The sequence below is a fragment of the Balaenoptera musculus genome, chromosome 11 (assembly GCF_009873245.2).
Source record: "Balaenoptera musculus isolate JJ_BM4_2016_0621 chromosome 11, mBalMus1.pri.v3, whole genome shotgun sequence".
Classification (NCBI taxonomy): Eukaryota; Metazoa; Chordata; class Mammalia; order Artiodactyla; family Balaenopteridae; genus Balaenoptera; species Balaenoptera musculus.
The window spans coordinates 25,437,909-25,465,551 of NC_045795.1; the positions used below are offsets into that span (position 1 = coordinate 25,437,909).

General features: G+C 41.9%; 1 protein-coding gene across 1 annotated transcript in view; it reads left to right on the top strand.

The window, feature by feature from the left end:
• PKHD1 (PKHD1 ciliary IPT domain containing fibrocystin/polyductin) overlaps positions 1–27,643 on the top strand; it is a 432,943-nt gene that overhangs the window by 32,284 nt on the left and 373,016 nt on the right. The window contains 11 exon segments of the mRNA XM_036869192.1: positions 281–423; positions 1,752–1,882; positions 2,642–2,664; positions 2,667–2,816; positions 11,522–11,563; positions 11,566–11,653; positions 13,774–13,901; positions 16,096–16,280; positions 17,179–17,301; positions 18,523–18,628; positions 19,629–19,901. Of these exon segments, the coding sequence (XP_036725087.1) occupies positions 281–423; positions 1,752–1,882; positions 2,642–2,664; positions 2,667–2,816; positions 11,522–11,563; positions 11,566–11,653; positions 13,774–13,901; positions 16,096–16,280; positions 17,179–17,301; positions 18,523–18,628; positions 19,629–19,901 (1,392 nt within the window).

Genomic DNA, 27,643 nt, shown 5'->3' on the forward strand with positions numbered 1-27,643 from the left:
CACTCTTTACCTCCTTGCTTCTCAATAGTTTTTCTGTGTCATGGTACACATAGAAAAGGGTAATAGATTTTCGATGCTGTAGGGCAGACACAATGGGTTTCTCACGTCTGGAGCCTTCAAGCTGGGGGGTGGGCCGACCACTTCGAGCCCTGCCCAGCTCGCTCAAGGGCTGAGGGGTCAATGTCATGGCGAAACCCATAACCCATTCCCTGCAGACATGTTGGGAAAACTCTATTTAACATTACACCCATCTTCCTATTTTTGTTCGAAATGCATCCAGGCCTAGAAAGTTCCAGCTCTGATGGGCACCTCACCAGTGGGACAGAGCCCTTCTGTGGGAGGTTCAGCTTCCATCAGCCTCGACACCTTGTCCTGACACCCCCGGCTGCCCAGAAGGGCAACCGGCTAGATCAGTACACACATGTAAGTAGCAGCCTTCGTGCTTGCAGGACGAGGTGGGTAGGGAGGGGATTGGAATTATTCTCTGGGGTTGAGCCTGGAGAAGACAAGAGAGTGATTGCTGTGCCTCGCAGGGCTTTTCGGGCTGAGGTGCTAGGTTTCCAGGTGTGAAACAGACACCTCTGGTCCTCCATTAGCTAGTTGCTGCATGGAAATGCCTTTGTATTAGCTGAGACCTATAGAAGTTTTTCTACGCTGTAGTATTTCTTTGCTCTTCAGGTATGAGCGCCGCTTCTACAGTCAGACTCTGGTTTTGAATTCTGACTCTATACCCTGCATGCCCTCCATGTCTTACTTTAGTTTACTCATCTGTTGAAATGGGTAATAATGAGGTTTGCCTTTCAGGATTTAGGTGAAGAGTATATGAGATAATCCAGTAAAGTGCTTGGGCAGTGATTAGGACTCATTTAAGGATAGTTTTATTATTTATCATAGTTATTGTTATTGATGGATGGACTGACACATTCCTTCAATACCCCTTATATCTTTGTGTCAGTAGCTCTGCTGTCCTTCATAAAAAAGTGCAGCTTACTTGCCCTTTGGGAACCAGAGTGAACCTTCTTGGGGTGGCTGAACTCCATGGTAGTGGTTTCAAGTCCTTTCCTAGTTGAATGGCAGTGGGAGCCAGGACTAATGGTTCAGGACAGGGCACTGCCCGACTTCCAGCCTTTCCTCTGCAGCACAGGCTCCCAGCGCTGGGTGGTGGGGATTTTGCCCCATGGGGAGAATTGGCAGTGCGTGGAGACATTTTTGGTCACCAAAACTGGGGAAGTGTTTGTAGCATCCAGCGGGTAGGTTCTAGGAATGTTGCTAAACGTCCTACAATGCACTGGGCAGTCCCCCTCACAGAAAAGCATTATCTAGTCCCAAATGTCAGTAACACCGCAGTTGAAAAATCCTGCCATATAATTTTACTTAACTCAGAGTTAGAAGCCAAGGATGCTGGTGAATTAGGGTTAAGGAGTGAGGTTCAGAGAGGTACAGTGACTTGCTCAAGGTTGCACAGGTATGTGGGTCACAAACAGGGGGTTTCTATTGATAATTGAGATGCTCTAAAATCCTCATGGCCGAGCACAGTGTTAGGCATTGGATAACTCTCTGTTGGATGAATAACAATTTGCTCTAAGCTATTTGTCTGTCCAGCTAGACCGGTAAGCTCCAGGAGGGCAGGAGCGGGCTGGCTGTCTCTCTGAGCACAAGGCAGGTTCTAGGGAGTGGATTGTCCTTGATAAACATTGCTTGAATTGCTGCTTCTTAGTGACAGAGCTGAAGGACTTGTTTGGTGTCTCTAGCTGTGCCTTGCATACAAAGGCCACGTGAACACGATCCTGACGGTGACAGTGTCCTTCACAATTGGCTTTCAAAACACTGTTAAGAAGAACGTCACCTGTGACTGGAGTCTCGCGGGGGCCAGCCCTAACAGGTAGCTCATCTGCGGTCAGGTGTGGTGGGAATTCTGCCAGCTGGGATGATTAGCTTTCCTGGGGACAGTGGCCCACGGGAGGGTACTAACTGTCTCTGGTATTGGGGACTTGGATACTAACTTCAGCTCTGAACACATTTATTTGGCAAAGAAGTTTGATTTAAGAGCAGTTAGTTGTTATGAATCTAATACTCCCCAGAAGGAGTCTGACATTTCTCACAGGGATAGAATCATAGACCACCATATTTGGAAGAGATTTTAGGGAACATTCCTTGACGTTACAGATGAGAAGAATTGGGGCCCGGAGAATTTGTGATTCACAAAATTCATTCAGCGAGTGAACAAAGATGCTGGAATATAATTCAGCATCCTGATCTCTTGATCCGCTCTCTTTCCACATCTCTTAAGGGTTTTGTAAGTGTTTTTAAACTTAAATGAGTCTGGGAAATGTCCAGAGTATTAATCTTCCCTGACAGTAGAGCCTAACAGGTGATCTGCTTAAGACACATAATCATATTGTAATTTGAAAGTACTGCTGACATTGTTATGAATGGATGGTGGACTTAAACGTGATTCACTTGTGTTGCATCCCAGCCAAGCTGAGCCCATCTCGGATGGGATGCTTGTACCATGGCAGCCACGATGGATTGGGTCTCCTGGCTGCATGGTCCTCAGGCCCAGGTTGGAGAACGGGGGCTCTCAGGAGAGAGAACTGCGGTGTTCACAGGAGGCCTGTTTCTGCTCTGCGCTTGTTTTCAGCTGGCAGTTCGCCTGCACCGACCTCGGAAGACGTGTGTGCTTCGCTCCGCACATCTCCAGCTACCTCCTGCGAACTCCCCAGTGCTGGTTCATCAGGTTGATCTCCTCCCTTTGTCTCCGGAGATGGGCGTGTTCTATGTGGATGAGATTATTATTGCAGACACAAACCTAACAGGTGATTGTCAAATCCACTCTCCTCCATGGGCCTGTCCGTCAAATGCCATCTTCGAACTTTTCTGGAGGGGCTGCTTTTCTGTTAATGGTGAGAGAACATATGATTCTCCATCTTTCCTGCCTTGATCCTTGAGAGAAGATGGAGTTGGAATTCTGTGTCCTTGGCCCCTATATCTCTCTAACTAGTTCCTTTTTCCCCCCCCTATTTATTCCAATGCTTGCTCTTGCTTTGGGTGTCTGTGATCTTACCCCAGTTTTACCATTTTCTTGCTGAGGGGCCTTGGTTTTCTCATCCATAAAATGGGCTTAATGAGGGCCCTACCCCATTGGATTACTATGAAGAATAACTGAAGTATAGTGTAAAGCACTCATCATGGGTCCTGACCAGTATGTGCTCAATAAGTGTACACAATTATTAGTACTATTATCATTACTGTTGTTAGGCCAGTGGGATTTCTCCACCTCTCCATCTGTGAATATCTGTCATACAAAGTGCTATAAGGAACACAGCAATATCTGGCCCTGTAAATGGGCCACAAGTCTGATTTACAGCCCTTAGGGCTGACTTGGTGGGAGTTGGAGGGTCACCGCATCCACATGAGAACAACCTCGTCTTTCCTTCTCCCCATCTGGTTCCCCTCACACATCACTCAGAGCTCAGGCCTGGCCCCTCTCTGCACAGAGTCCCTTGACCTCTCTTGGGTGCAGTGCTCTCACCTGGCTTTGCTTTGTCTTAAGGGCAAGGTGCTCATCAGGGGTTCTCCTGAGGCCACGTGTGACACACACCCTGGGGACAGACGCACACCCTGGGGACAGAAGCCCAGACAGATGGTGTGGTTTGCTCGCAGGGCCTCCAGGCTTCCAACTTTGTTCCCTCTCTCTTTTCTGTCAAATCCCTTGTGACTCTGGGGCTCGGCTTCCCTGCTTCTCATAGCTTCTCTGTTTTTCTCTCACCAAAGAGAAAAGTATGGAACAGGCATTTGCATTCTGATTTTCAAGTGTGCAACTTTTTAATCTTTTGCCAGGAAGTTGTAGAGCTGGGGGCAGGGGAGCGTGGAGGTGGGGGAGTGGGGGTAGGAGAACTCTCTTTCAGCCTGAAAATGCATCATCTTTGATACTCTTCAGAATTCCATCTCTTTTTTTTTTTTTATTTAGTTGTTTTGTTTGTTTTTTTATACTGCAGGTTCTTATTAGGCATCAGTTTTATACACATCAGTGTATACATGTCAATCCCAATTGCCCAATTCAGCACACCACCATCCCCACCTCACCACAGTTTTCCCCCCTTCGTGTCCATATGACCATTCTCTACATTTGTGTCTCAACTTCTGCCCTGCAAACTGGCTCATCTGTACCATTTTTCTAGGTTCCGCATACATGCATTAATATACGATATTTGTTTTTCTCTTTCTGACTTACTTCACTCTGTATGACAGTCTCTAGATCCATCCACGTCTCAACAAATGACTCAATTTCGTTCCTTTTTATGGCTGAGTAATATTCCATTGTATATATGTACCACAGCTTCTTTATCCATTCGTCTGTTGATGGCATTAGGTTGCTTCCCTGACCTGGCTATTGTAAATAGTGCTGCAATGAACATTCGGGTGCATGTGTCTTTTTGAATTACGGTTTTCTCTGGGTATATGCCCAGTAGTGGGATTGCTGGGTCATATGGTAATTCTATTTTAGTTTTTTAAGGAACCTCCATACTGTTCTCCATAGTGGCTGTATCAATTTACATCCCACCAACAGTGCAAGAGGGTTTCCCTTTTCTCCACACCCTCTCCAGCATTTGTTGTTTGTAGATTTTCTGATGATGCCCATTCTAACAGGAGTGAGGTGATACTCATTGTAGTTTGATTTGCATTTCTCTAATAATTAGTGATGTTGAGCATCTTTTCATGTGCTTCGTGGCCATCTGTATGTCTTCTTTGGAGAAATGTCTATTAGGTCTTCTGCCCATTTTTGGATTGGGGGTGTTTGTTTCTTTGATATTGAGCTGAATGAGCTGTTTATATATTTTGGAGATTAATCCTTTGTCCGTTGATTCATTTGCAAATATTTTCTCCCATTCTGAGGGTTGTCTTTTCGTCTTGTTTATGGTTTCCTTTGCTGTGCAAAAGCTTTGAAGTTTCATTAGGTCCCATTTGTTTATTTTTGTTTTTATTTCCATTACTCTAGGAGGTGGATCAAAAAAGATCTTGCTGTGATTTATGTCAAAGAGTGTTCTTCCTATGTTTTCCTCTAAGAGTTTTATAGTGTCCAGTCTTATATTTAGGTCTCTAATCCATTTTGAGTTTATTTTTGTGTATGGTGTTAGGGAGTATTCTAATTTCATTCTTTTACATGTAGCTGACCAGTTTTCCCAGCACCACTTATTGAAGAGACTGTCTTTTCTCCATTGTATATCTTTGCCTCCTTTGTCATAGATTAGTTGACCATAGGTGCGTGGGTTAATCTCTGGGCTTTCTATCTTGTTCCATTGATCTATGTTTCTGTTTTTTGTGCCAGTACCATACTGTCTTTGATTACTGTAGCTTTGTAGTATAGTCTGAAGTCAGGGAGTCTGATTCCTCCAGCTCATTTTTTCCCTCAAGACTGCTTTGCTATTCGGGGTCTTTTGTGTCTCCATACCAATTTTAAGATGATTTGTTCTAGCTCCGTAAAAAATTGCCATTGCGTAATTTGATAGGGATCGCCATTGAATCTGTAGATTGCTTTGGGTAGGGTATAGTCATTTCACCATGTTGATTCTTCCAATCAAGAACATGGTATATCTCTCCATCTGTTGGTATCATTTTAATTTCTTTCATCAGTGTCTTATAGTTTTCTGCATACAGGTCTTTCGTCTCCCTAGGTAGGTTTATTCCTAGGTATTTTATTCTTTTGTTGGCAATGGTAAATGGGAGTGTTTCCATAATTTCTCTTTCAGATTTTTCATCATTAGTGTATAGGAATGCAAGAGATTTCTGTGCATTAATTTTGTATCCTGCAACTTTACCATATTCATTAATTAGCTCTAGCAGTTTTCTGGTGGCAGTTTTTAGGATTCTCTATGTATAGTATCATGTCATCCGCAAACAGTGACAGTTTTACTTCTTCTTTTCCAATTTGTATTCCTTTATTTCTTTTTCTTCTCTGATTGCCGTGGCTAGGACTTCCAGAACTATGTTGAATAATAGTGGTGAGAGTGGACATCCTTGTCTCGTTCCTGATCTTAGAGGAAATGCTTTCAGTTTTTCACCATTGAGAATGATGTTTGCTGTGGGTTTGTCATATATGGCCTTTATTATGTTGAGGTAGGTTCCCTCTATGCCCACTTTCTGGAGAGTTTTTATCAGAAATGGGTTGTTGAATTTTGTCAAAAGCTTTTTCTGCATCTATTGAGATGATCATATGGTTTTTATTCTTCAATTTGTTAATATGGTGTATCACATTGATTGATTTGTGTATATTGAAGAATCCTTGCATCCCTGGGATAAATCCCACTTGATCGTGGTGTATGATCCTTTTAATGTGTTGCTGGATTCTGTTTGCTAGTATTTGTTGAGGATTTTTGCATCTATATTCATCAGTGATATTGGTCTGTAATTTTCTTTTTTTGTAGTGTCTTTGTCTGGTTTTGGTATCAGGGTGATGGTGGCCTCATAGAATGAGTTTGGGAGTTCCTTCCTCTGCAATTTTTTGGAAGAGTTTGAGAAGGATGGGTGTTAGCTCTTCTCTAAATGTTTGATAGAATTCACCTGTGAAGCCATCTGGTCCTGGACTTTTGTTTGTTGGAAGATTTTTAATCACAGTTTCAATTTCATTACTTGTGATTGGTCTGTTCATATTTTCTGTTTCTTCCTGATTCAGTCTGGGAAGGTTACCTTTCTAAGAATTTGTCCATTTCTTCCAGGTTGTCCATTTATTGGCATAAAGTTGCTTGTAGTAGTCTCTTAGGATGCTTTGTATTTCTGCGGTGTCTGTTGTAACTTCTCCTTTTTCATTTCTGATTTTATTGATTTGAGTCCTCTCCCTCTTTTTCTTGATGAGTCTGGCTAATGGCTTATCAATTTTGTTTATCTTCTCAAAGAACCAACTTTTAGTTTTATTGATCTTTGCTATTGTTTTCTTTGTTTCTATTTCATTTATTCTGCTCTGATCTTTATGATTTCTTTCCTTCTGCTAACTTTGGGTTTTGTTTGTTCTTCTTTCTCTAGTTTCTTTAGGTGTAAGGTTAGATTGTTTACTTGAGATTTTTCTTGTTTCTTTAGGTAGGCTTGTATAGCTATAAACTTCCCTCTTAGAACCGCTTTTGCTGCATCCCATAGGTTTTGGGTCGTCGTGTTTTCATTGTCATTTGTCTCTAGGTATTTTTTGATTTCCTCTTTGATTTCTTCAGTGATCTCTTGGTTATTTAGTAACGTATTGTTAGCCTCCATGTGTTTGTCCTTTTTACGTTTTTTCCCTGTAATTCATTTCTAATCTCATAGCGTTGTGGTCAGAAAAGATGCTTGATATGATTTCAATTTTCTTAAATTTACTGAGGCTTGATTTGTGACCCAAGATGTGATCTATCCTGGAGAATGTTCCGTGCGCACTTGAGAAGAACGTGTAATCTGCTGTTTTTGGATGGAATGTCCTATATATATCAATTAAATCTATCTGGTCTATTGTGTCATTTAAAGCTTCTGTTTCCTTATTTATTTTCATTTTGGATGATCTGTCCATTGGTGTAAGTGAGGTGTTAAAGTCCCCCACTATTGTGTGTTACTGTCGATTTCCTCTTTTATAGCTGTTAGCAGTTGCCTTATGTATTGAGGTGTCCTATGTTGGGTGCATATATATTTATAATTGTTATATCTTCTTCTTGGATGGATCCCTGGATCATTATGTAGTGTCCTTCCTTGTCTCTTGTAACATTCTTTATTTTAAAGTCTATTTTATCTGATATGAGTATAGCTACTCCAGCTTTCTTTTGATTTCCATTTGCATGGAATATCTTTTTCCATCCCCTCACTTTCAGTCTGTATGTGTCCCTAGGTCTAAAGTGGGTCTCTTGTAGACAGCATATATATGGGTCTTGTTTTTGTATCCATTCAGCCAGTCTATGTCTTTTGGTTGGGGCATTTAATCCATTCACGTTTAAGGTAATTATCGATATGTATGTTCCTATAACCATTTTCTTAATTGTTTTGGGTTTGTTTTTGTAGGTCTTTTTCTTCTCTTGTGTTTCCCACTTAGAGAAGTTCCTTTAGCATTTGTTGTAGAGCTGGTTTGGGGTGCTGAATTCTCTTAGCTTTTGCTTGTCTGCAAAGCTTTTGATTTCTCCATCAAATCTAAATGAGATCCTTGCCGGGTAGAGTAATCTTGGTTGTAGGTTCTTCCCTTTCATCACTTTAAGTATATCATGCCACTCCCTTCTGGCTTGCAGAGTTTCTGCTGAGAAATCAGCTGTTAACCTTATGGGAGTTCCCTTGTATGTTATTTGTCGTTTTTCCCTTGCTGCTTTCAATAATTTTTCTTTGTCTTTAATTTTTGCCACTTTGATTACTATGTGTCTCGGCGTGTTTCTCCTTGGGTTTATTCTGTATGGGACTCTCTGCGCTTCCTGGACTTGGGTGGCTATTTCCTTTCCCATGTTAGGGAAGTTTTCGACTATAATCTCTTCAAATATTTTCTCTGGTCCTTTCTCTCTCTCTTCTCCTTCTGGGACCCCTATAATGCGAATGTTGTTGCGTTTAATGTTGTCCCAGAGGTCTCTTAGGCTGTCTTCATTTCTTTTCATTCTTTTTTCTTTAGTCTGTTCTGCAGCAGTGAATTCCACCATTCTGTCTTCCAGGTCACTTATCCGTTCTTCTGCCTCAGTTATTCTGCTATTGATTCCTTCTAGTGTAGTTTTCATTTCAGTTATTGTATTGGTGATCTCTGTTTGTTTGTTCTTTAATTCTTCTAGGTCTTTGTTAATCATTTCTTGCATCTTCTCAATCTTTGCCTCCATTCTTATTCCGAGGTCCTGGATCATCTTCACTATCATTATTCTGAATTCTTTTTCTGGAAGGTTGCCTATCTCCACTTCATTTAGTTGTTTTCTGGGGTTTTTTCTTGTTCCTTCATCTGGTACATAGCCCTCTGCCTTTTCATCTTCTCTATCTTTCTGTAACTGTGGTTTTTGGTCCACAGCTGCTGCAGGATCCGTAGTTTTTCTTGCTTCTGTTGTCTGCCCTCTGGTGGTTGAGGCTATCTAAGAGGCTTGATGGAAGGCTCTGGTGGTGGGTAGAGCTGACTGTTGCTGTGGCAGTCAGAGCTCAGTAAAACCTTAATCCACTTGACTGTTGATGGGTGGGGCTGGGTTCCCTCCCTGTTGCTGTGGTGGTCAGAGCTCAGTAAAACCTTAATCCACTTGACTGTTGATGGGTGGGGCTGGGTTCCCTCCTGTTGGTTGTTTTGCCTGAGGCAACCCAACACTGGAGCCTACCGGTGCTCTTTGGTGGGTTAATGGCAGACTCTGGGAGGGCTCACGCCAAGGAGAACTTCCCAGAACCTCTGCTGCCAGTTGTCCTTATCCCCACGGTGAAACAGAGCCACTACTCGCCTCTGCAGGAGACCCCCCAACACCAGCAGGTAGGTCTGGTTCAGTCTCCCCCAGGGTCACTGCTCCTTCCCCTGGGTCCCGATGCACACATTACTTTGTGTGTGCCCTCCAAGAGTGGGGGTCTCTGTTTCCCCCAGTCCTGTCAAAGTCTGCAATCAATTCCCACTAGGCTTCAAAGTCTGATTCTCTAGGAATTCCTCCTCCCGTGCCGGACCCCCAGGTTGGAAGCCTGACGTGGGGCTCAGAACCTTCACTCCAGTGGGTGGAATTCTGTGGTATAGTGTTCGCCAGTCTGTGAGTCACCCACCCAGCAGTATGGGATTTGATTTTACTCTGATTGCGCCCCTCCTACCATCTCACTGTGGCTTCTCCTCTGTCCTTGGACGCGGGGTATCCTCCTTGGTGAAGTCCAGGGTCTTCCTGTCAATGATTGTCCAGCAGCCAGTGGTGATTCTGGTGCTCTCGCAAGAGGGAGTGAGCCAGAATTCCATCTCTTATCTGTTTCAGTGATGTGAGTGTTTTAGGGGTGTCTGGGTCAGAATGTGTCATTGCTATTTCAAACTCTGTTTGTGTTCTGACACACAGAAAATATATTCAAATGGTGTGCTGGGGTAACCATCTGAGTTTCTTGGTGCCCAAGACAACTGACTGGGGCCTTTGGTGACCCCAAGTGCTACCCAGATTCCCAGAGCACTGAGGGGATCATTACTGCATGCACTTGAACCCACTGACTGGACTGGGAAACTCAGGACTGGATAATAGGTGTCATTTCCCTTTATCCTCCTCGAACCCTCAAAGCCCAGGATCCAGAATCCTTTCTCACTGCCATCACCGCTTTGCCACCAAATGCTCCAGTATCTGGAGCCATGTAAGGGTGAGGTGGGAGGGGAACAGGGAGGCAGAGACAAGAAAGATGGGAGATGGCTTGGGTAAAACCATCTGTTTCCCACTGTCCAGTCATCCTGCTGGCCACAAGTTTCCTGTGAGTATTATTTAATGGTAACTTAAACTCTACACAGTAGGGCTCCATATTCATAGTTAATTGTCTGACATTTATCTGATCAGCTTAACACTTGGTTATATTCTCCCACCGAATGTCCTCTATGAAAGTTCTTTTCATCTAGTGGTAGCTACCAAATATTTCTCATTTAATTCTCAGAACCCCATGAGATGGTCCTATGATCCCCACTCTATAGATGAGGAAACCAAAGCTGACAGGATACTAAGTGTCTTGCCTCAAATCAGCTGGGATGTGGGGGAGATTGGAACCCAGCAATGGTTGACACCAGAGCCAAACCTTCAATGACTCCATACTCAACTGAGCAAATAAACTTTTATTGAGCCCTTACTCTGTGCCTGGTGTTGTGTTCAGCATTGGGCCTGCAAAGACTGCCTCAGTTGTACAGACTTGGAAAAGAAGCTGCCTTTACATGGTGCCTGTAGGAGGGAAAGAGGATATTAACCTTATTTGCTGGTCATTTAAAACCTGCCATCTCACTAAACTCTCCCTGCCATGCAGACTGATATCTGTCACGAGTCCCACTTTATCAATGAGAAAACAGAGTCGTACAGAGGTTATAGTGATTAGCCAAATAGTAACCAATAGAAGTGGAAAATAAGGATTTGAACACTGGTCCATCTTAAAGCTTGCACTCTCTCTGCACACATGTTGACGCCATGCTGCGGATAAAACTCAAGTACCTCTAGTATGTGCTTGTGTGTTAAGTGTTCCCAAGGGGGATCAGCTTGTGTTCCTGGAGCTGCCAGGCTTTGGGAAGAAAAGGAGGAAAGGGGGCAGTCCGTACTGCCATAGATGAGCTGTGTGTATGTGGCGGGTCGTGGTGGGAGCCTCCAATGACACAGGCAGTGATGCTTGGCTGACTTGGGGCTTATTGAACTTTGCTGTGGAATTAGTCATCGTCTCCTTATGCCATGACCTTGCATTTTCCTTTCGCAACTAAATTCCTACTTCCTCTTCCTTTTCTCTTCCTGGCAGCAGGTAGGTAGGAATCTCTGCTTTAAGTGTATGCTGGGAGGTGATTAACTCAGCCTCTCCAAGGGGGACCTCCCACACAGCAGGTCTTCATCTTGATTTACTTGATAATGATTGGATCACTGGTCTCTAGTTTCTCAGGCTGCCTCTGGAACAGCTCGCCCTGGCGGGAATCTGCTGAATTGCTCTCTGTGGTGGGATCCCCTCCCGTCTACAGTGTGACCTCCTGGTTGGCAGGGTGTGGCTTGGAGCTCCCGCTCATCACGCAAGGTAGGGAACCATCTTTGCTCACCTATCCCTGCTTAAAATTGTTAACTGCCCTCAGAAGACACAGAGGTGAGACTTTTTATCAGGAAAAGCTGCCTGCCGTGTTGCTCAAAGCAATAGTTCTCAGTCTTAAGAATGCCGTATCAGACTTACCTGGAGGTTGTGTTAAAGCGCAAATTGCTGGCCCCTAACCACACCATCATAGTTCAGTAGGTTTGGGGCAAGACCTGATAGTTTGCATTTCTAATGAGTTCCCAGGCAATGCTGATTCTATTGATCTGGGGACCACATTTGCGAACTAGTTCCTAGCGAATTTGTTTACAGGTAGTTTTTTTAAAATACTTTTCAGAGGTTCACATTACCACTGTTTGAGAGGAAAACCTTGTTCCTCTCCTTCCATTCCCCATATATTAATCTTATTGGAATCATTGAGGCCAAAGGAAATAGTCAAAGGAACAATACCAGCCAGTTCTAAGAGCTCACCACCAGATGGCACTAGAGCCCCATAAGCATTGGCTCTTCAATAATCAAACCTCTGGCCACAGTTTACAAAGCAGTAACTAAGAATCAGGCTCCTCAAGCTCCTGGAACACATGTATGCTGTAATTTGTTATTTTAAATTTTCACTAAAATCCCAGTAGGATGGAAGAATTGAGGTGCCCTGTCTTTAAAATTTCTTTTTTCCTCCCATTTCTTTCTAACATGTTTCAAAATGAGTTCTCCTACTTATACTATGCTTGGACAGTGTGTGAAAAGTAGGCAAAGAAACCTGAATCTGTGCTCCATTTTCCTTGACTTAGTGTTTCATGGGCCACTGGGCAGGACAGACACAGAAATCATCAATAGAATGAAGGAGGGAAAGAGCTTCAGTGGTGGAGAGAGAGCTGTCAGATTAGCCAGCCCATGGTCCTGTGCTCCAAACCTACTGAATTATGTAGTTATTAACTCTGAAATGATGGGGTATAATTTAGGTCCACACTTAGAGGGGTCCTCACAACCTCCTTTTTTTTTTTTTTTTTTTTTTGGCCGAGTGGCATTCGGGATCTTAGTTCCCCGACCAGGGATCAAACCCGTGCCCCCTACTGTGGAAGCGCAGAGTCCTAACCACTGGACAGCCAGGGAATTCCCACAACCTCCCTTTCTGAGTTTTCCTCAAGTCCCTTAGTTCCTTCTGGAAGCCTCCAGCCTGAGCAAGTCAGGACAACCTTCAGAGTGGCCCCCAGAACAGATAATATCAGTCTATTCTGTATGGTTTAAGTATGCACATCAGTATGTAGCACTTAAGTAATGTTATTGATTGAAATCACACATGTTTGTTGTTGAAAATTAGGAAAATACAGAAAAACACTTAGAAAAAGTTACAAAGCACTCAGAATCCCTCTGCTCAGAGATAACTTCTGTAATGCATTGGATCCATATTCCTACAGCCTTTTCCCCAAGCAGTTTTGGTAGGAATATATACATGTATATGTTTACTTTTTAAATCTCAGATTGGGACCACACATAAGACACTATATTTGTAACATGCCCTTTTCACCTACTGGTATAAATGGAATATCTCCCCATTTCATTAAACTGCTTCTAGATATGGTTTTTAATGGCTGAATAGTATTCCATCTCATGGTGTGTCATGATGTATTTGACCTATTTATTGTATTAAAAGCAGGATTAGTCAGGCAGTGTGTTTGCATACAGGTGCTGGATAAGGACTCCACTAGATGGAGTGGCCTGTTTCTGCTGGGGATGCTGAGTGCAGAGGGTCTGTGGACTAGGGCCCAAGTTTTCATATGACTGTGCAAATGCGGTTAAAGAACACTGGGTTCTCCTCCCACTCTGCGTCAGGACCAGAGCTGTGGAGACCAGAGTCATCACTCTTTGCTCTGCATCCTTGTGCTTCCAGGATCAATAGAGGGGAACTGTGGAATGCCCTAAAGAACCCTCATATTTACCTTACATTTTCTCTGCTGTGATGGGAGAGGGGTGCCCAGTATTTGGGAGCTTGAGCTCATGGTCTGGAACCATGGGAGACCGCTGGGTCTTTGAGACGGAGCTCTGTTCTGTCTGGAGCAGCTGCTGGAGGGTCCCCATGGTTAATGCTTTGCTTCTGATATGTCACAGCTCTGTGCCCACTGGAGGAGCAGAAGAAGGATCCGGGTTGGTCCAGGTGACAACACAGAGGCTACAGAGGACAAGTCCACCTTTAGGAGGACACTTTCTCATCCAGCTTTCTAACACAGTGATTCCTGGTAAAGGGGCCATTGGGAGTGCAGTGTTTCTCATTGTACACCATCCTGCCAGACAGGGTGACAGTCTTACAGTTATTTTGTTTTCCAGTGTCTGAGAATGACCTTCTTAAGTTAAAGATCTGGGCAATAACAACCGCATATCATTTTTAATATGATCCCAATCTTTAAGTTTTGTAGATGTGGAAACTGAGTGGATTAGCTTCCTGGGGCTGTCATAGCAAATTATACAACCTTGGTGGCTTAAAACGACAGAAATTTATTCTCTTCCAGTTCTGGAGGTCAGAGTCCACAGTCAAGTTGTTGTCAGGGCCACTCTCCCTCCTCAGGCTCTAGGGGAGGATCTGTTTCCTGCCTCTCGCAGCATCTGGTGGCTGCCAGCATCCCTTGGCTGCGGGCGCATCACTCCAACCCCTGCCTCCCTGGTCACACTGTCTCTTCCTCTCCTGTGTATGAGTGCGTTTAGGGCCCACCTGGATAATCCAGGATGAACTCCTCTTCTCAAGATCCTTAACCACATCTTTTGCTTTATAAGTAATATTCATAGTTTCCTGGGATCAGGACACTGACATATCCTTTTGAGGGCCACCATTCAGCCCACTATACTCAGGCTTGCCCAAAGCTCATAAAAATAGTTGATGGCAGGGTCCAGGTATGAACTTGAGTCTTTGCTTCTCAGTTCGGCCCTCTTCTCTCTAGAGTTTCCTAGGCCAAAATCCACGGTAGCCACGGCCCTTCCAAATTAAACTTCACAGTGACACCACATGATATTGAGGATTTTAGGAATCATAACACATGTAGAAAGAGCTTTCAGCTGCGATGAGGGTAGAACAGTTTCTAAATCTTCAAGTACATACACACCTCACAAAGGACAGGATTAGACGTGATTATAATATGTTATTTATTTGGTAAAAACATAGGGGAATCAGAAAGGAGGCTCAGGAGAACTCAAGAATGGCCGTATAAAAATTGGCACATGGTCCAGGAGTCTTCTGCCCTCTCAAACAGAAGGATGCTGGACTTGCAAAGAATCTTCTTGGCTGGAGGAATGGAGTGGAGTTTTTACTCTAGTAGGGCAAATTAGGAAAAGTTAATGGCCCCTGGGCTATTGGAGTCTGATAAGTGGGTGAGTAAGTGCATCAGAGCCCTGCCTCTGAAGCCCATTACTGTGCTGTTTCCCTTCTCACAAATGAGAAAGCTGCAGCCTGTCTGTAAGAGACTTTTCCTGCTGTCATATCCTGTTGCTGATACTCCTCACGTCACTGCCTGTAGACCACCGGGGGGAAAGCCAGCCTTCACCTGGCCATTTGAAATGGCCCTCAAATGGTGTATTAAATCTTTTTAAAAAAGATGAGAATGTTGTTTGCATTTTGGAAATAGAGTGGTATTTCACTAACACTCCAGGGCAGTGTGGGATTCAAAAGGAAAGCTCTTGAGTAGGTAGAAGGCAACCTGGGTTTTAATCTAAACCCCTCTCACTTGGTTGACAAGCTTCTGAATCACACTGGGTTTCATTTTCTTCATCTCTCAAGGAGGTGTTGGGATATCTAGATGACCCACCTCACAGAGATGTTGGGAGTACCTAAGGAAATGGAAACTTTTGGTAAAGCATGAAACAGTGTTCAAACACAGCAAGGCTTAAGCCCAAAGTGCTTTTATTTCTCTACGGGGATGTGAGATGGGGAAGCAGGTGGTTAGGCTTAAAGGAAATTGTAATGGAGAAACCGAAGTTCAATGCCAAAATTCCTCAGCTTGGTTGGCTAAGTTTTATGGGTGTCAGCTGCTTTGTGCCTTCCCTACTCCTTGTGAAAGGTGGCCAGCCAACTTTTCCCTGTTCACAGGGCCAGCTGAATTTTTCCGGGGAAAACCCAACATTTAATTAGACTTTCAGGGATTACCAGGGTGTCTGGAATTTACATTTTTTGAGTTGACAGTTGAGATAGGTTTGTCTGATGCGATTGTGTCCTCTCCTTGAGAGATGTGATGCTGATTAAAGGGACCATGATATAAAAAGTGACCACCTACTTATATTTGCCCTAAAAATGGCTTAACTGGACTGAGGATTTTCTTGAACTTGATGGTCTCTGCATGTGTAGTAGGCATTCTGATGTATATTCTCTGCTGTCTTGATGATGAGATGCTGCAAGGTGGACTAATTAGTGTCCTGTACTTTTTATATCATGACCTTCTCCCACAGCTGTCCCTGTGCACATTTCAGCTAGTCACCTCCAAAAGCTCTTACAAACCAACGCTGATGACTTCACATCTAGGTACCTTAATGTCAGTGACTTCACTGTGACGGAGGATCTAAAGTCTTGCTATGAACATGTGTGGACTCTCTCCTGGTCCAACCAGGTTGGGGACTTGCCCAGCTTTATAAGGGTATGTATGGTATCCCTTTTGGTTTTGTGGATTTGGTGCTCTGGAGCAATTTTGTGAAAAAAAAAATCAGAACTTATGAATGAAAACTGTCATGATTATTTATTTTGTTGGAATATTCAAATAAAGGGGTTCAATGATCTTTCTGAAAGTTTTCAAGACGTATTTTATATCTCATATTCCTGATAAAGCAGTTTAAAACCAACATCACCTTTTCTAACTTGATGTAGGTAGAGAAGTTTTTGGTCAGTGTCCACCATACAATAATTCTACATCTGTTATTGGATAATTTAAGCAGATGTGATTGACTTAGATTATCATGGAGGCAGATGGCACAGCAGAAGGAAGTTTAGGAAAGGATTTGCTGTCTTTGGATAATGACAAACCAGATGCTCTTGCATATTTAGGGTTTTAAAAAATAATCTAACGATCATCTAGCGTTTGGTTTTATGAAGTGAAACCCGAGATGAAATTTTATTCTTGTTATTTGGTATTGCGGGTCATCTGGTTTTCATACAAAATCCTTGGGTGGAGATGGAGGAAGGATAGGAGTCATCTCATGGCACTTGTTTCCTGACATTTTACTTTAATATTTTGTATTGAAAACTTGTAAAATAGAAAAGCACATGGAAACAAAATATCTCAAGACTTAGAAGATCAGTATAGTGTGCATTTTTTTGGGTAACTCTACTTGCATATAAATATTCTTCTAGTCTACTGGGGCTTTCATTAGCCATTACTTACTATTAGGTTACTAGATTTCAAGCCCCTGTCTCTCCATTTTCACTTTCTAGCTATCTGATTATCTTAAACAGAATGTGAAAACACCCACTGTTATTTGTTTTAAGCAAGATTAGACTTCATTCCATGGCAGAATTCACCAGAACTGTAACCATCTTAGGTATCTGATGAAAACCTAACGGGAGTGAACCCTGCTGTAACCACTCGTGTGGTATATGATGGTGGAGTCTTCCTTGGACCCATATTTGGAGACATGTTGGTCACTGCCAACCAGTACACTCAGGTGAGAGCGGATGGGCCACCCAAAGTGAAGTACTAGTTTCAGGTCTACTGCAGCCCCTCCTGATTTGTAATGTGGACCAATCCTAAGGGTCAGCTTTCTAATTCGCAAAACAGAGACAGTTGTGGCTGTGCTTTTCTACCTCCACAGGGTATGGAGAGTACGCTTAAAATGTAAGTGCTTTGTAAATACAACATCCTGTTATTATAATTATTGATGCTACTATGGTACCAAAAATAGAGAACCTCTCTAGCTACATATGATTTATACCTCCACACAGTGGCCTTGGAAAGTAAATGAGCTAAGTCAACCCCTTTTCTCTTTAAAATGTCCTTTGCTATTTCCCATCTGCCCATACTCCTGTTATAAGTCATCTGCTTTTAATTAGAGACAATTTTGAAATGCAAAAACTATAAAGAATAATATAACCAACACTTGGGTACCCAAACGAGGATTAACAATTGCCAACATTTGATGTATTTATTTTATTTTTTTTTGGTCTTTATGAATAACGTGAAACAGTACAGATGAAGAGTTTCTTATCACCTGTGCCTTCATGCCATCCCAATACCCCTTCCCTTATAAGCAAACACTATCATAAATATAGTGTGTGTGCTTTTAATCCTTATTTTATATGTAGAGAATCAGAGTTCAATCTTTTTCACCTTTCTTATCTCCAAGTATTGTAGAGTTCTATTAGATTAACCTTAGTCCCAGTGAGAGGAAAAGACATATAATTTATTCTTGGAGACCTCCCATTCTAGGGTAAAAAGACCCCAAACCAAATGTCCAAATACACTCTGATCTTCAGTTATACATCCATGTAGCAATGGTAGAACAGGTGCCTACTTCACTGGCATTTACCAGCAAAGACAGGGCTTTTCATAGGAAGTAGGTACTCAGTTGAAAATATAAAGTGATAAAAAGTTCTCACTCAGTTTGAATTTACTTCTATGTGACAGAGAGGGAATTTACTCCAGATTGAACATATTTAATTGCAAAAATGTTAGGTTTCCGCAAATTTACCGTCATTTTAAAAAAGCCTAACATGTTTGGAGTCATGCTTTACAATTTAGGGTCTATTACTGGAAAATAGAAGGAAAAAAAAGAGAATAAGTGAATCATTAACACATTTTAATTTGGGCAAACTTCACAAGTACTTTATTAATACCCTTGAGCATATGAAACATGTACGTTTGCTTTTAATGCTTTTGTCTTTTCCAGGTGGTTGTGCGAGTGAACGACATACCAGCTCATTGTTCAGGTTCCTGTTCCTTCCAATACCTTGAGGGGTCAACTCCCTGGGTCCACTCTGTGTGGTATGCCCTCGGTATGTTGTGCACTTGGCATTGAGATGGGCGTGAACTTTATTTTTTATTTTTTTATTGACGTATAATTGATTTACAATGTCATGTTAGTTTTAGTACAGTGATTTGGTTATATATATATATATATATATATATACACACACACACACACACATATATATACATATATATATATATACACACACATATATATGTATATATGCTTTTTCAGATTCTTTTCCCTTATAGGTTATTACAAATATTGAGTATAGCTCCCTGTGCTATACATCAGGTCCTTGCTGGTTATCTGTTTTATATATAGTAGTGTGTATATGTTAATCCCAACCTCCTAATTTATCCCTCCCCCACCCCTTTCACCTTTGGTAACCATAAGTTTGTCTTCTATGTCTGTGGGTCTATTTCTGTGCATGAACTTTAGACTGAGAGTGACTTGTTGGAGGCCGTGTACCTGGTGATGTGTGGGTAGAAGGTGTGTCCGTTCATGGGATGGATGTTGAGTGATGCAACAGAATGTGAATTTTTTAGCCAATCTAAATGAAATGGTTATGATTTGAAATGGTGGATTTTTTTTTTTTTAATTTCTTGGCTGCATCGTGCGGCATGTGGGATCTTAGTTCCCCGACCAGGGTTCGAACCTGCGCCTCCTGCAGTGGAAATGCAGAGTCTTAACCACTGGACTGCCAGGGAAGTCCCGAAATGGTGGATTTTTGATGACTTAAAGTGTTGTATTCTCTTTGTCCCTTGTTTTGAAATATTCTTTATTTTTATTTTTTTCCCCATTTTTTATTGACTAGTGATTTCTCATCACTAGTTTGAGAAAATTTAAGATGAGGGCTCTATGCTATTAAAATCAATATAGATTCCAATACATGAATCAGCATTTAATTCCTTAAATTTTGGGAGAGGAAGGTGAGAGGGAATGAATATTTGATAGAGTTCTTGTAAATGGAGTGATATCACTGAGAGATGATTTCTTTCTTTTAATTTCTTTCTTCTTTTAAGATGACATTGACCTACTGGTCTATATTACTGGAAATAGTTTCTCTGGTGACTCCAAGGCCTTGCAGGTTACAGTGAACAAAACAAGTTGCAAAGTTATTTTCTCAAACCAAACGAATGTGGTGTGTCAGACAGGCCTGCTGCCCGTTGGAATGCATCAGATTTCAATGTTGGTGAGACCCTCTGGTCTTGCCGTCAATGCCAGTGGAGGAGGCCTCTTCCTAAACGTGGAGCCCAGACTGGATGCTGTGGAGCCTTCCAGAGCTGCAGACATTGGTAATCCGGGGGCACCTGCATTGCATCTGACCCTCTGAAGCTAGCATTCTTGCCAATCTGCAGGAATCTAGTCCTGCCGTGTAATAAATTCTGTAGCCACTGTGATTCACAGCTTTCTGTTTTCTGCCATCAGCATTTCTTCCAATGAGTAATAGACATTTGAGCCCTTAAATGAACTCACTTGCCACATAAAGGACCATAGCTTGGCTGATGGTGTCAGGCATCACTGGGTCAATCATTGAGTCATTGGGACAATCTGATCAAATGGAAATGACACTAGGAGGGGGAGTTAGGACATGTGCCTGGGTTTTCAACCTGCCAAAGTCAGAAGTGTGACCTTAGAAGTTTCAGATACTTCTGTGGGACTTAGTTTCCTAACAGTGATGAAGATGGGCACAGGATCGTTTACTGAGTACCTCTTCTAGGTAGTCACACACCCTAAATGCTTACAGCCGCTGGAAAGATGGAATTATTATCCACATTTTTTCAGATGAGATAATAGTATTTCTAAGAGAAGAGTGACTTGCCCAAGGCTTCCCGATGGAAAGAGGTGGAGCTAGGATGCAAACCAGGATTGTGGGACGCCAAGGCTCCTACTGCTTCTACCTCACCGTGCTGTCTTACCCATGCAATGGGCCTGAACAATGCTTAGACCTCTTAGTTTTGAGTGAGATTAAAATGAGCCAACAGGTGGGAAAGTTCCTTGAAAATTAAAAACATTTGCAATGTGAAGTACAGGCCTGGCCCACTAGGAACTTAGTGGATGTTTCACAATGTTTGTAAATGACGTACACTCAGATACTTGGCTAGCAGGCAAAGCCAACTACCATTTGAGTAGTGGGTATGGAGAGGTCAGCGGGGCTTGCCAGCATCAGCCCCGTGCATTGGGTCTTAGTGCCATGGCAACTAAGGATCTCCCCAGGCTTCTGAGGGACACAACCTGTTTAAAACAACCCAGCCAGACTGCAAGAATCTCAGGAACACTCATGCTTTATATGTTAATATATGATTTTTAGAGCATAAAAATTTTTCCTTAATGCCTTGGATTTTTGTCATTGTTTATTCTGTTGGCCAAAGATTCGTGGCTTAGAACACTTATTAAAGTAGTGTTTCCTGGCTACAAATTCATTGTTCAAAGGAACAGTTGATTTCTGAATTTACTTGACCTTATAGAGTAAATCAAGAGGCCTGCTTTGTTTCTCCTCTGCACATAAAACTGAGCAAGCTTGCCCTTATTTCTCAGTGATTTAAGGAGGGAGCCAGATGGTCTGTGGTGCTCAGAGTGAAAGATCACACTCTATATTAACCCAATAATTATTGGTTTGAGTCTTCCCACCAGATGCATAAGTGGCTTTGATCTTCCTATAAAGTTACCTTTGCAGTTCAGGCCACACCATCCTTCCCCACTCGACTCCCCCACTGGACTGCAGGTACCTCCAGGGCAGACAGGTGACTCAATCAGCTTTGTCCTCTACACAGAGTGACTCACACAGACAGACTGGCCAACTGTCCCAGTTTCCTGGGACTGAGGGGTTTCCCAGGACGCAAGACTTTCAGTGTTAAAATTGGGACGTGGAACTCTAAGTGCTAAAACTTGGAAAGTCCCAGGCAAACTGAGATGAGTTGGTTACCCTGTCAGGGTATGCTGTACCAACAACACATGGTGAAGGGTTTGTCTAGGAGAACTGTACACCACCCCTCTGTATTTTAGTGAAAGATGGAAAACTCAGAGAAGGGATAATGTTGGGTGGGCCCAAATTAATCTCTGGTAAGACTGAGGGGAAAGGGAAGGAGAGAGAGATTCTAGCTGCTACTTTCTTTATTACTGGATTTAAACTTTCCCTCTGAACCCTTCCTCCACCCTGCCACCTACCTAGTACCAACCAGTATCATTCAGTCAGTCAATCCATCCATCCATCCATCACTCAACACTGACTAAGCCACCCTGTGGAAAGCCCTGTGCCAGGTGCTGAAGACCTTGGTTCTCAAAGTGTGGTTCTGGACCAGCAGTATCTCCATCATCTGGGAGCTGGTTAGAAATGCAGTCTCAGGCCCCATCTCTCACCTCCTAATCAATCTGCATGTTCACAGGATCCTCAGGCAATTTCTATGAATAGGGCAGTTTGAGCAACACCGCTATTGGGGATTTAAAGAGAACCAGGCTGAGTCCTACCAACAAGGAATTTACAGAACAGTTGAGTATGTAATGAATACATGTAATAATGTGATCAGTAATGTTCCAAATCACCACTTGCCCATATGCCAAGTGCCCTTAAAAGGATTTTTTAAAAAAATATTGGTTCATTTCTGTGTGTTAGGTCCTAAGGTGTGGACCCTTGTGAGGCACTTGAGCTTTCAAATGGGAATGGCATTGTCACTGCCTCTCCAACTTTTAATTATTATCAACAATAATAATGACAACAATTTATTTAGCTCACTATGTGCCAGTCACTATGAATGTTGAGGATACAATAAATGGAAACAAAGTCCCTGCTGTCCTGGAGGTAAGTGTGTAAGAGAAAAATCTAGCAGGGGAATAGTGACAGAGGGAGTGGTGGTTGTGATAGGATGGTCACTGGCATTGGAGAAATGACAAGGATGTCACTGGAGGATGGAGACAGGGAGGAAGTGAAGGAATGAGTCCTGGGGAAATCTTGGAGGAGATTCTAGGCTGAGGGAACACCAAATGATAAAATCTGAAGTCAGAATGAGCTCAGCTTGTTCCAACCAAGGAGGTTGCTGTGACTGGAATAAATTGAGTGAGGGGGGTGGTAGGAGATGACTGGGAGCAGATCATATGGCTTTAGAGGCTATGAAAGGATGTTGGGGTTTTTTTTTTGTTTTTTGTTTTTGTTGTTGTTGGTTTTTTTTTGGCCATGCCGTGTGGCATGTGGGATCTTAGTTCCCTGACCAGGGATTCAACCTGCGCCCCCTGCAGTGGAAGCTCGGAGCCCTAACCACTGGACTGCCAGGGAAGTCTGAAAGGATGTTGGCTTTAATTCTGAGTGAGACAGGTGCCATTGGAAAATTTTAAGTGCAAAAGCAACATGATCTGACTTAGGCTGCTGTGTGAGGATATACTGTAGGGAGGCAAGGATGGAGGCTACTGAAGCCATCCAGGGGAGAGAGAGTGTTGGGTTGGACTAGGGCAATATCTCTTAGAAATATATATTTATCATTTTATTGTTGTTGCTTGTGCCTTGGTGTCCTATCTAAGAAATGATTGCCTAATCCAATGTCACAAGATTTATGCTTATATTTTCTTCTAAGAGTTTTATAGCTTTAGCTCTTGCATTTAGATGTATAATTCATTTTTAGTTAATTTTCGTATATGGTGTGGGTTAGGGGTCTGTATTAGTTTTCTAGGGCTGCTTAACGAGGTACTGCAAACTAGATGGCTTAAATAACAGAAATTTATTGTCTCACAGTTCTGGAGGCTATAAGTCTGGTATCAAGATGTCAGTGGAGGTGATTCCTTCTGCAACAACCTGTGAGAAAGAATTTGTTTCATGCCTCTCCCCAAGATTCTGGTAGTCTGCTGGCAATCTTTGGCATTCCTTGGGTTGTAAAAGCATCACCCTGATCTCTGCCATTATCTTCACATGGTGTTCTCCCTGTGTCTTTTATGTGCCCAAATTTTCCCTTATTATAAGGACACTAGTCATATTGAATTAAGGACCCACCCTACTCCAATATGACCTTGTCTTATCTTAGCTAACTACCTCTGCAATGACCCTATTCCCAAATAAGGTCACATTCTGAGGTACAAGTGGCCAGGACTACAACATATGAATTTTGAGGGGGACACGATTCAGGACTCATCTTCCTGGTGTTGAACCCTAGGGTTGGGGTGCCCAATATGTGGCTCAAACCCCTCACTCCCCAGGGAGGGTCCCTGAGCTTGAGATATCCCCCTTTTCTTCTGTGTCCCCTGCTAGGGGTGTGGGTCCTGAGCTGATTGCTTCTCCTCCCTTCCCACCCAACTCTGTGAGGATTTTCTTACAGCCTTGGTTGTAGAAGAACCTTTCTGCCAGCCTCCAGGTTGCTTGCAGTGAGAGTTGCTCCACATGTGGATGTATTTTGATGTGTTTGTTGGGGGAGGTGAGCTCTGCATCATCCGACTCCGCCACCTGATCTCCCCAATTATAGCTGTTTTATAAGGTATTTTAATGTCTGGCAGAAGACCCCTTCACTCTTATTTTTGAAATTTTGTTTTCTGACTATTGTTTATTTTTCATTGAATTTTAAAATAAGCTTGTCTAATATAAATTAAAAATCTTTTTTTGTATTTTTATCATGATTGTATTGATGCTTTAGTTTAACTTAGAAAGATATGCCACAAGCCTCTTAGGTGGCCTCATCCACCAGAGGCCAGACAGCAGAAGCAAGAAGAACTACAATTCTGCAGGCTGTGGAAGGAAAAACCACATTCACAGAAAGATAGACAAAATGAAAAGGCAGAGGACTTTGTACCAGATGAAGAAACAAGATAAAACCCCAGAAAAATAACTAAATGAAGTGGAGATAGGCAACCTTCCAGAAAAAGAATTCAGAATAATGATAGTGAAGATGATCCAGGACCTCGGAAAAAGAATGGAGGCAAGATCGAGAAGATGCAAGAAATGTTTAACAAAGACCTAGAAGAATTAAAGAACAAACACACAGAGATGAACAATACAATAACTGAAATGAAAAATACACTAGAAGGATCAATAGCAGAGTAACTGAGGCAGAAGAACGGATAAGTGACCTGGAAGACAGAATGGTGGAATTCACTGCCATGGAACAGAATAAAGAAAAAGAATGAAAAGTAATGAAGACAGCCTAAGAGACCTCTGGGACAGCATTAAACACAACAACATTCGCATTATAGGGGTCTCAGAAGGAGAAGAGAGAGAGAAAGGACCCGAGAAAATATTTGAAGAGATTATAGTCGAAAACTTCCCTAACATGGGAAAGGAAATAGCCACCCAAGTCCAGGAAGCACAGAGAGTCCCAGGCAGGATAAACCCAAGGAGAAACACGCCGAGAGACATAGTAATCAAATTGGCAAAAATAAAAGACAAAGAAAAATTATTGAAAGCAGCAAGGGAAACATGACAAGTAACATACAAGGGAACTCCCATAAGGTTAACAGCTGATTTCTCAGCAGAAACTCTACAAGCCAGAAGGGAGTGGCACAACATATGTAAAGTGATGAAAGGGAAGAACCTACAACCAAGATTACTCTACGCGGCAAGGATCTCATTCAGATTCGAGAGAGAAATCAAAAGCTTTACAGACAAGCAAAAGCTAAGAGAATTCAGCACGACCAAACCAGCTCTACAACAAATGCTAAAGGAAATTCTCTAAGTGGGAAACACAAGAGAAGAAAAGGACCTATAAAAACAAACCCATAACAATTAAGAAAATGGTAATAGGAACATACATATCGATAATTACCTTAAACATGAATGCATTAAATGCTCCAAGCAAAAGACACAGGCTTGCTGAATGGATACAAAAACAAGACCCATATATATGCTGTCTACAAGAGACCCACTTCAGACCTAGAGACACAGACAGACTGAAAGTGAGGGGATAGAAAAAATATTCCACACAAATGGAAATCAAAAGAAAGCTGGAGCAGCAATACCCATATCAGATAAAATAGACTTGAAATAAAGAATGTTGCAAGAGACAAGGAAGGACACTATGTAATGATCAAGGGATCAATCCAAGAAGAAGATACAACAATTATAAATATATATCACCCAACATGGGAGCACTTCAATACATAAAGCAACTGCTGACAGCTGTAAAAGAGGAAATCGACAGTAACACAATAATAGTGGGGGACTTTAACACCTCACTTACACCAATGGACAGATCATCCAGACAGAAAATTAATAAGGAAACACAAGCTTTAAATGACACAATAGACCAGATAGATTTAATTGATATTTATACGACATTCCATCCAAAAACAGCAGATTACACTTTCTTCTCAAGTGCGCCAGAACATTCTCCAGGATAGATCACATCTTGGGTCACAAATCAAGCCTCGGTAAATTTAAGAAAATTGAAATCATATCAAACATCTTTTCCAACCACAACGCCATGAGATTAGGAATGAATTACAGGGAAAAAAACGTAAAAAACACAAACACATGGAGGCTAAACAATACGTTACTAAATAACCAAGAGATCACTGAAGAAATCAAAGGGGAAATCAAAAAATACCTAGAGACAAATTACAACAAAAACACGATGATCCAAAAACCTATGGGATGCAGTAAAAGCAGTTCTAAGAGGGAAGTTTATAGCAATACAAGCCTACCTCAAGAAACAAGAAAAATCTCAAACAGTCTAACCTTACACCTAAAGGAACTAGAGAAAGAAGAACAAACAAAACCCGAAGTTAGTAGAAGGAAAGAAATCATAAAGATCAGACCATAAATAAGTGAAATAGAAACAAAGAAAACAATAGCAAAGATCAATAAAACTAAAAGCTGGTTCTTTGAGAAGATAAACAAAATTGACAGACCTTTAGCCAGACTCATCAAGAAAAAGAGGGAGAGGACTCAAATCAATAAAATTAGAAATGAAAAAGAAGTTACAATGGACACCACAGAAATACAAAGCATCTTAAGAGACTACTACGAGCAACTCTATGCCAATAAAATAGACAACCTGGAAGAAATGGACAAATTCTTAGAAAGATATAACCTTCCAAGACTGAACCAGGAAGGAATAGAAAATATGAACAGACCAATCACAAGTAATGAAATTGAAACTGTGATTAAAAACCTTCCAACAAACAAAAGTCCAGGACCAGATGGCTTCACAGGTGAATTCTATCAAACATTTAGAGAAGAGCTAACACCCATCCTTCTCAAACTCTTCCAAAAAATTGCAGAGGAAGGAACACTCCCAAACTCATTCTAACTCATCACCCTGATACCAAAACTAGACAAAGATTCTACAAAAAAAGAAAATTACAGACCAATATCACTGATGAGTATAGATGCAAAAATCCTCAACAAAATACTAGCAAACAGAATCTAACAACACATTAAAAGGATCATACACCATGATCAAGTGAGATTTATCCCAGGGATGCAAGGATTCTTCAGTATATGCAAATCAATCAATGTGATACACCATATTAACAAACTGAAGAGTAAAAACCATATGATCATCTCAATAGATGCAGAAAAAGCTTTTGACAAAATTCAACACCCATTTATGATAAAAACTCTCCAGAAAGTGGGCATAGAGGGACCTACCTCAACGTAATAAAGGTCATATACGACAAACCCACAGCAAACATCATTCTCAATGGTGAAAAACAAAGCATTTCCTCTAAGATCAGGAACAAGACAAGGATGTCCACTCTTACGACTATTATTCAACATAGTTTGGGAAGTCCTAGCCACGGCAATCAGAGAAGAAAAAGAAATAAAAGGAATACAAATTGGAAAAGAACAAGTAAAACTGTCACTGTTTGCAGATGACATGATACTATACATAGAGAATCCTAAAAATGCCACCAGAAAACTACTAGAGCTAATCAATGAATTTGGTAAAGTTGCAGGATACAAAATTAATGCACAGAAATCTCTTGCATTCCTATACACTAACAACAAAAGATCAGAAAGAGAAACTAAGGAAGCAATCCCATTTACCATTGCAACAAAAAGAATAAAATACCTAGGAATAAACCTACCTAGGGAGACAAAAGACCTGTATGCAGAAAACTA